Here is a 10639-nt window from a genome sequence, read left to right as displayed (position 1 = left end):
GAAAAATATTAAGAAGCATTGCGTAAACTTATAGATGGATTGGAAACGCGCATTGCGACAATCCCCATCGACATATCGTACTAGCCCACAAAAAGTATCTGTTCCTACACTTATCTCGTCTCGCAACTTTCCCGTTTAAAAGTCAAATAAAGATAGTGCCTGAGAAGCTGGTCAAAGGAAAAAAATGGTCGTAGAAATCTTGATCATGGAATTTAATCACGGACAACTGGAAGAATGATTGGCTTGATTGAGGTTTAAAAAAGATGATTTTAAGCAGGGATTTGCGCAAGCCACTGTACAAATGGAATAAACGCAAAGCGAATGAACTAGACGACGACTATGATATGGATATAGTATGGGGTATTGTAACAGATGCGGAAAAATGGTATTTCATGGAATGTACGCTAGATAGTGAAAGAAAACCATTTTCAAGTTATCAAACCCTTATTTGTTGCGTATGAATATGAGGATATGAAAGACAAGGCGGACAAGGTCCTTGGCCATATTATTTGGTTGTTGGGAGAGGCGCAGAAGCCGGTGGAAACTTCTCAGGAATCGAGAATGAAAAGGGTAAAGTCAACAGGTAATCTTGTGGGAAAATCAACTTAGAATTTAGGGATAGATAGAATTTAGGATATAAACGTAGTAATTCATCATGTATCACGGGCAAAGTCTCGACCTTTGTATTTATTTTTCGCATGTATTAATGCTCCTTGGTAGCCTTGCTACTGTGGGAGATAATCTATTTTAATAAAGTATTTTATGTAATTAAGGCAAGGAAATAATGGAAATCTACCTTCTCAGACTTAAGAATGGTGTTGATGACAAATCAGCAAGAACATCGGTGTACAGCGAAATCAAACCTTCTTTCCTGAAAGTAATGTAAACTTGCGTAAAATAACTTTCAGAGCTAAAAAAATCTATATATTGTTTGATGGGATAGGAATAAATAGAATCCAAATAGTTAGTTGTAGTGCAAGTGCCATCTCAAATTTAACCAGATCCAGGATGTACTGTAGGTTATGAAGTTTATGAAGACTCTGTTCCAAATTGGAACGGACACGTGACTTCGAAACCAATAAGACTGATGCATCAGAGGTGCAGGTGAATCCCTTGTAAATACTATATCATCTACATCTTAATCTAAGCCGATCCTATTTTTGCAACAAGACATTAAATCAATATCCTAATTTATATATGGAATTTAGTAGTGAAAATTTGAACTAATGACGAGACATTATGTAAGTTAGACCATAAAGTATAGAAGGTAGAGGATCTTATTTTATTAAATGTGAACAGTGTGAATTACAATACTGTATTTGCTCACACTTCATTATGTAATATTTTTTTAGGGCTAATTATGTATTACCTAATTAAAAAAAATGCGTCAGAAAATTAATAAAGATTTTTGGGCTTCTGATTTAACATTATTGAAAATTTTAAAGATCCCAAATTTATTAAAGCATAAAGTGGTTGGAAATGTATTGCAGAATTACCCTTCTATTCTCTTTTAAAACATTTATTTATATATCAAAAGGAAAAAATTCTAAATTTATATTAGCTCCTTCAAGCTTTTGATGCTTGATATATTTATGTTTATCTAAGAAATCATCTAAATTATGGTATGCCCATTTTCAACAATTTTATCAGTGATAACAACTCCAACATTAGGAATAATATTAATAATATTTTTAATTTTTATCAGTTCTGAGAAATTAGGATTGATATCTTTGGCAAGATAAAATGTGGCATGTGATGGAAAAATATTCCTTGAAGTTGGTTTGGTCTATAATTAGGATATCTTCTTCTGGTAACTGTTCATAATCAAAGTTACACCCTCATGTAGTAATGAGAATCATGATACAACAAGGATTGGGATAAGAATTTATTATGGATTCAGATTTTTCATAAGACTCTCCAAATTCTTTATGCATTTTTTTATAATCTCAAATTCCATAAATTCCCTTCCATTGTAATCCCACATTTTTTGCACTATCATTAGAGCATTAGAATTCTTGGAATCATAAAGTATTTCTTTAGCAATAAATGAATCTTTAAATGGGAACCCTTTGCCATTAACAATTTTTTGATGGAGAATTTTATTAAAGAATTTTTTTTTAATAGGGGGATTATTTTTGATAGAGGATTTTATTAAAGAATTTTTCTTTAATAGGAAGATAACTTTTTTTGCATTCATTTTTTATTACTTACAATATAGACTGAGCTATCTTCTTTTTTGATATTATGTAATGGTGAAACATTATAAAAAAATAGAAATCTTATAAAATTAAAAAAAAAATCAATTGTTCTTGGTCCAATTATAATGTGAAATCTTGACATGATTAGTGGCTTATAATAATAATATGGGTACTTTAAAAAAATAGAATTTATCAGTAAAAATTCATGTAAAAAAAGGATTAATTTGAATATGCTTTTGGGAAAAATGATTCTATCACAAAAATCTGATTAACCACCTTTGATTTTTCCTTAATTTAATAATAAAATAATTTAACACTATCCATATGTAAAGGGATTTTTTAATAAAAAAATGTGCGAAAATAAATTAGTTTCTGTAATACATGTAATGTATTACAATAAAGAAAAAATAATATACAGTATGTAAAAAAAATTATAAATTGTTTGGTAAATTTGCCTTATTGTTATATTAATCATATGAAAAAACATATATAAAATACAGGATATTATCATAACCAATAAAGGTTTTTTTTATACTTTATACATATCTCATTCCTCTACTTTTTATTAAAGTCTAATAAATCTTTATGCATTAAATTGATATATATTTTTTCATTTACTATGCAAAAATAATAGAAAATGCATATAAGTTGATTTAAAAAAAAAGGAAAATATTCAAATTAACAAACTTGTAAAATGCAAATTGCGCTTCATTAATATATATATATTTATAGAAATTTGCAAACTTATTTTTAATTACTAATGTACTGGTTTTTTTATTCTTTATATTCAGAAAATTTACTTTTGCAGTTGTTAAAAATAGTAGAATCCATTTTTTTCTTTCATGAACTCCATAGCTTTACTAGTAATCTTATATAAAAAATTAATTAAACAATAATTAAATGATGCAAATTTCCAATGTAAATGAAATAGTATTACTTTATTATGTTCTTCATTAAAAGCTTTTTGATTAATATTGGCATCTCATATTTTTATTTGCAAAGTTATACATAATCTATCATTAGCTTTATTATTAAAATGCTATTCACAATATTTAAGAAAATGAAGATCATCATAACTCACTTCACTACTAGCATTAATGTAAATTATATTATCATCAGCAACCGGTTGATTAAGTTTAGTATAATTATTAAATATTTTATAATCTATTTATCATCTATGTCCATTTTGTTATCTTTGTAATTATCTTTATCTATTGTTATCGCACAGCCCTATAGGATCATGCTGATTTTATTTGTCCGATATTTTTATTATCGTACAATATTGATATCAATAGTTTATTTGTGTACAATATTGAATATCGATAGTTTATTTGTATACAATATCAAATATTAATGGTTTATTCAAGCATGATCTGCATTAGCTATACGATAACATAGATATTGTACAGTGGTATTTATATTGGTTAACGTCACGAAGTGACGTTAACCAATATAAATACCACTGTACAATATCCATTAATTATTTTATTATATCAGATTAATATTTAAGTTTTTTATAGGACTATTGCATTACAAAAATATTATAATATCTGGATACTGATGTTATTAGTATTTCTAACAGATCAGATCAGACCAGACTTTATTTAAATTCAATCTGATCTGAAATTTATTAAATCTGATTTAATCTGATTTGAATTTGATTAAATCTAATTGAAAACTCCTACAAACCCATCAAAATGTCACGTTGTAACTAAAGATATAGGATGATATAGGATAAATTACACAGAAATTGATATTAATTAAAAATATTTATTTAGTATAAAAATTAATATTGTTATATTTTAGATAGTTTAGTTTAATTTAATTTAGTTTTAACATGTGTTTAGCATATGACGTAATATATAATTTATAGTAAAACAAATATTGTAGAATATTGCTTGTAAAATATTGTAAAACATTGTAGAACAATTTATAGTATCATAAATAGTTTAGTATTACAATAGTTTAATGGAATATTAAAATATATAAAAAGGCTGGATTTTGACCTTTGTCAAAAGCTTCAGTAAAGTTAATTTTAGCTCAATAAATAAAATAATAAATATTAATTATTAAAAGTTATTTTGAATATGCTTATAATATACCTGAAATTTAATTAATGTTTATATTATTAAGTCCAGAGAAATAAGTAAAGAAAAATTATTTCAGTTTAATTATTTAATGTAAAGTTTATTTAATGTAAGGAAAATTATTAAAATTTAAAAGTTAAATTTGAGGTTATAAAAAAAAGAAAGTAATATTAAATCTAAATCAAATATAATGTTAAACTGAGTGTTAGTCTTGTCTGCTGATATGTGATAGGTATTAGTAACAGTGTATATACACATAAATATATGTCAATCTTACTTTAATATACTAATACATGATTATATTACAATTGTTATAATTAACTCCTAATATATCTGTAAAGGTAACCAAATCTAATTTAATTTAAAACTAATCTGAATCTAATCTGATCTAATTTGAATGTGATTTAAATATGAATAAATATATTATAAATTCTAAAGTTATAATTTATAATTTCAGTTAAATCTAAAATTCTGAAATTTCAGCCAAAATTCTAAAATTAAATATGTAATTTGGCCAGAATTATACACTTAACTCCAGTAGGAATTATTAAATTTCTTAAAAAGAAAACTTAGATTATATAAATTAAATGTTAATTTATTCCTATAAAAATTGATTTTGTGAAATGCTATTATCAAAAAAGAAAATGGTTGACATATCTGTTTTAGCTAGAGTTTAAAAATTAAAATTATGAATTAATTCTGGTTGGCATTATGAATTTAGCTAAAATTATTAGTAAAATCAAATCTGAGATTTGAATCAAATCTATCAGATCCAATATGATTAGATTCAGATTTTAAATAAACTTAATCTAAATCTGATTTGATTTAATTTGATTTAATTTGAAGCTAATCTAATTTGTTCAGATCAAATTTTTTTTGATTTGAATTTGAACTGCAGATTAAATTCATCTGATCTAATTTGAATTTAACAAATCAGATTCAGATCAAATCTGATCAGATCAGATTTTTTTCAGAGTACTAGATATCATAATTTATATATTTTGAGGTATTTAAGAAGGAAAATTTTACCAGTTAAAAAATTACAGAAATATCTCACAAAGCTAAAAAGTTCTTTCAAATTGATTGCTTAATATTTTAATTAATGTTTTAAACACTGAAGTTGAGTTAGTCAAGTTTTGAATCAATTTTTTATATGATAAAATTTATCCTATACTAATTTTTATAATACTACTATATTATTTATCATAAAACATAAAGCTTAAGTTTTTATTCATGCCGAATTGATATAATCGCGATGTTAAATTCGTATCACGGTGATATCAATTTACGGGATAATATCATTATGATATTACTGTAATATTATTTTGATAATAACACAGTATATCAAATTGATATCGTAAAAATGTTTATTTGAAAAGATATCAAATTGGCATCATTATGATATCATTTCAATAGCGATAATTTCTTTAAAAAATGTAAAATAAATATGATATCGATATGATATTGTATTAATATTGACTCAGTATACTGAAAAGATATCAGGAAAATATATATGTGAAGAAATATCAAATTGATATCGCTTTGATATCGTCAAAAAAGTGATATTGACACGATATCGACATGATATCATTTCAATATTAACTTGGTATATCAAAAAGAAAAAGACAAAAATACAATTTGATGTTGATTTTTTTGAATTTCAAAATTTTTTATCAAAATATTGATTTATGGTCATTATGGGCTTATGGCATTATTAGTTAATAGTTAGTTATAATTAAAGAATTGCAGAAACGAATCATGTAAGCAAAAAAACATTCACAAAATATATAGTACAACATAGTACCCTTCATCTTTTTCGTAAAATAGTATCTCGAATTTAAATTACAGAATTCGAAGACTTCACTGCACTATATATGCAAAGTATACGGCAAAATTTGATGTCAAAGTGAAATATGTATTCTCAACGAAGAATGAACAAACAATTAAAGAATAATAAATAAGCAGCCATTACTTGTAAATTCCATATTTATCTATTCTTAAAGAAAATAAATGATAACAAATATTTCGCGACACTTACACGTTGATAGAAAAAAGAAAAAATTCGCAAGAATTTTCTTGATACTGCTTAAAAATTAAATGTGATACCGCTTATTTTAATGCTAATTAATAAATTAAATCACGATTAAAATAAGCAGTTATCACATTTAAACTTAAAAATTAAACAGTGTTAAGAAAAATTCTATGATTTTCTTAACGATCAGAATTTCGTTAATCAGCATTTAAACTTTAGAATTAAGCAGTACCAAGAAAATTCGCATGAATTTTTCTTACCATTGTTTAAATAATCCTACTTGCAGCTAATCCAAGGAGACAATACCACTTTAAATTTTAAATTTACACTTAAGCAATATCAAGAATTTATTGTTAACATACAATAAAATCACGCGACATATATATAAAGTCCAAATTAAGTATTACTTTAAAAATAAAAGCAGTATATATATAATTTGCAGAGATTTTAATAAAAATTTGTTCTCAAATTACATTTTTGGACGAATGGAATGATTTTCTTTTTTTTACAATTAATTAATTAATATATGATTTATATAAATAAGGTTATGTAAAAAATTAGCAGAAAAGCATATTTTTATCTAATTTATTATATAATATGAATTAATGTTATTTTTTATTAACATAAAATAATCTAAAGCTCTAATTTTAAAAATTTAAAATTATTTGACATTGCATTAATAATATATTGTAATATATGTAGCATTCAACTAAAAATATTTAAAATTTAAAATAAATAAATCTATCCTTTTCCATCCTCCTTCATCCCTCCTCATCCTCCCCCTTTCTCATCATATAAATTTCCTATGCTCTTAGTATTACCATCGTTAATTTCATTTTCTAATAAATCATTTCTCTATTCGCGCCAATATATAAATTTCTTAAATATTACATACCTTTCTTTTTTACATTTTTTCCTTATATTCTTTACCTATAATCTTCTTCCTTCATCAGCACTAACTAAATTATTGGTTTAAACTAATATTAACCAACGTTCGCCATAATTATAAGTAGTTCATGCGTTGCAGAAAAAAAGTGGTGTTAAGGTCAGGAAAAGCGTCAAATATATTATAGTTATTATTTGCCAGATTTAATAACAACTTTTCTATGCCGTTTGGGCTCTTTGGATAATTAATTTTAATTTGTTTCCTGTTAACTCAGATGTCCGTTACCACCACTTTTATTATACTTCTTATAACGTTAGTTTTAATTGTTTGTCCTTTGTTCCGTTCATGATATATTTTAAAATACGTTTCTAGAGTTCGAAAATGTTGTAATATTTTTAGACAATAACGAAATTGATCTCTTCTCATATAGTGCTTGTACTTCGCACGTTCCAACGAAGTTTTATAAATGTCAAAGATATTCTTTGACAGTTTGAACAAGCGGCTTTTATTTCGGTTTCACGTTCTTCTGAGTGGTCGTTGTAGTAATAATATAAAATCTACCGCCGAAATAATAGGTCGGAAAGAAGAGATTAATTAAATGAACAGCTACTACTCGAATCATAATAATAAATCATTGCACCTGTATTATATGAATTTTTACTGCTTTCTCCTAATTCTTTAGTCCAATGACTACTTGTTGAAACTAGCGACTCTTCTCGTCATTATTTAAAATATAACTGAGTGAGTGACCTAAATAAAAAAAAATTAGTTAGGTATTAATTAAATTAAATCATTTGTGCCTGTACTACAGTATATGAATCTTACCTGCTGTCTGTGCGCTATTTTCTTTTAGAGTTACGTATCACCATCCAAAAATATAACTAAGCGAATGTCGAGATGATTTACCCCATCATTTAGTCAAAAAAATGCTAAATTGCAAAATTCATTGACATTATTAATCCTAGATAAAGTGTCGATAACAACACAAGCTTCGATAATTGATCATGATCACAAATTTGTAACGTATCGGCTATTGGAGGAGGAGTGGGAAGTTTGTGTATATGTTGTAAAAGCGTAAAAAGCGACTCTCCCATACTTCATACAATATTTATAGACAATTCTAGAAAATAATGTTAATATATTAAATAAATTTTTTTACCAAAACTTATTATTTACCTTTATGTGTTGTAAATTTTCCAATATTCGTAAGTTTGCTGACAGTATTTGAAAAATTACGTCACGTCCTCCTTGAAGCCATAAATTTGCTGGTAGCAGTCGAAAAAACTATATCCTTTACGTCCTCCTTGAGCAGGATAATGGTCCATTTCAGTATCCATTGATTATTTAAATTGACTTAATTGCTACCGGAATTTTTTTCCAATTCGTATAAAATCTGAGGCTACAGGTTTATAATTAGGTTTTTATAACCAAAGCTTTCTTTAAGTTTGGCATTTGTTCGGATTATTAAATTTAATAAATTATACATCAATTTCACACTTTCGTGGGCCTTTTTCATATGATATTTGCGGAGTAATGTATGTCAAATTTTCTTTATAACATTTAGTTAATCATAAATTGCTAATTTTATATACCTTTATCAATTTCGTCATTGTCATCATCATCTTCGTCTTTGGCATTGTCTCTTCTTGGTATCATTAGTATCTTCGTTAGTTTCGTATGACATTGAGTATATTTGATGATGTTGTTGTTATTGCTGCAAGAAAGACGACATCTTAGAAAGTAAAGTTGCAAAATCGCAAATTTTAAAAGGTGCAAAAACAAGAAATAATCAAAGAATTTTTCTTTCTAAGAGTACAAAAAAAAAATAAAAAAAAATAGATTTTTTTTGCATAGAAAAAAAATTCAGATTTAAATTATAAAAAAATAGATTTGTGATTACATCATTAGATTTGTGGATTAATGTACCTTTTCTTCTATATATAGAAAAGGCCATTTTTCTGGAATTCATAATTAGATTTGTGAGGTCCATACTGAAGAAATTCGTAATTAGATTTATGGTTGTATTCAGATTTATAGAAATTACATATTAGATTTGTGGATTAATGTACGCTTTTACCCTATAGAAAAGGCCATTTTTCTGGAATTCGATAATTAGATTTGTGGTCATACTGAAAGAAATTCGTAATTAGATTTATGGTTGTATTCAGATTATAGAAATAAGTTTGTAGTTACATAATTAGATTTGTAGAAAATAATGTAATTATAAATAATTTTGGAATAATTTTTTATATATATAATAATTACATATATAAATTTGTAATTAGATTTGTAGATAATTAGATTAATATATTTACGCTTGCTTTGATAGATTGAGCAAATGGGATTACGCGGAACCAAATGAGACCGAAATGAGACTGTAGCAAGATTCCGATCAAAAATAAATCATTGTGATGGTTTAAAAAAATCGCAATTTTTAAATGGCGTTAGGGAGAGTAGTTTACTTAGACGCCTTTCGGTTTCTGTGTTCTTTTTGAAATCAAAAATTCGCGTGAAAATTTTTATATTAAGAATATTTCATTAAAATTTTCATTTGAACATGAAGCTTTCTTAACCGAAGCTGAAACTTACGTTATCGTCACCGCTACGCTTGTTGACAGTTTCATAATTCCCTATCGAAATTTTTACTGATTCACAGAAAACGTTATCGACTTACCTATAATCGAATAATTACCCGCTCCTTGATCAGAAGGTCGTTAAAACTTCCAAAATCGTGTCGCGCGCTTCGTCATTTACGCATAGAATCCAAAATCAAGATTAATCCTTTCATAAAGTCGAGGGCTTCTGGTGACCAGTATAACGACTATTAGCTGACGACCGGCTAACTCGCACGTCTTCTTCCTCCTATTGAACTCAATTCGTCCAAATTTTGGACTTACAAATGATGCCAATATGGGCTTCTCTTTGGTATAGTGACCGCGATATCCTGACGATTTTCGCGCCAAAATTACTGATTGTATCACGTTCACTCGATTACCAACTGCCACTCACCCTCAAACCTTTGTTTGATAAATTCAACTCTGATGATATCCATTGGCCTTTGACAGGCTTCACTTTCCCTACTGGCGACATCTGCAGTAGCCACAAGTCAATCTACGATGCTTTTAAAATCAAATCTACTTCAATCATATTTTACATGTGGTAATGTCCTTTTCAAACACTATATAGGACTTATATCCCCCGACAGAATTCTGCCCGATCTGCCTTAACACGAATGATTCTAATTCTCATCTGGGTTAGGGTTAGGGTTAGGGTTAGGGTTAGGGTTAGGGTTAGGGTTAGGGTTAGGGTTAGGGTTAGGGTTAGGGTTAGGGTTAGGGTTAGGGTTAGGGTTAGGGTTGGGGTTAGGGTTAGGGTTAGGGTTAGGGTTAGGGTTAGGGTTAGGGTTAGGGTTAGGGTTGAGGTTAGGGTTAGGGTT

General features: G+C 27.0%; 1 protein-coding gene across 1 annotated transcript; it reads left to right on the top strand.

Annotated features, from left to right (window-relative positions):
• Nucleotides 1–263: 263 nt before the first annotated feature.
• OCT59_029039 (uncharacterized protein) lies at nt 264–1377 on the top strand (the record flags this gene model as incomplete). The annotated part of the gene is made up of 5 exons (XM_066141079.1): nt 264–399; nt 484–570; nt 774–877; nt 1251–1267; nt 1353–1377. The coding sequence occupies 5 exons, from the start codon at nt 264–266 to the stop codon at nt 1375–1377; spliced, it is 369 nt and encodes a 122-aa protein (XP_065994432.1).
• Between the last annotated feature and the right edge of the window lie 9262 nt (nt 1378–10639).

The sequence above is a fragment of the Rhizophagus irregularis genome, chromosome 9, assembly GCF_026210795.1.
Source record: "Rhizophagus irregularis chromosome 9, complete sequence".
Classification (NCBI taxonomy): domain Eukaryota; kingdom Fungi; phylum Glomeromycota; class Glomeromycetes; order Glomerales; family Glomeraceae; genus Rhizophagus; species Rhizophagus irregularis.
This window is presented reverse-complemented; position numbering and strand designations above follow the sequence as displayed.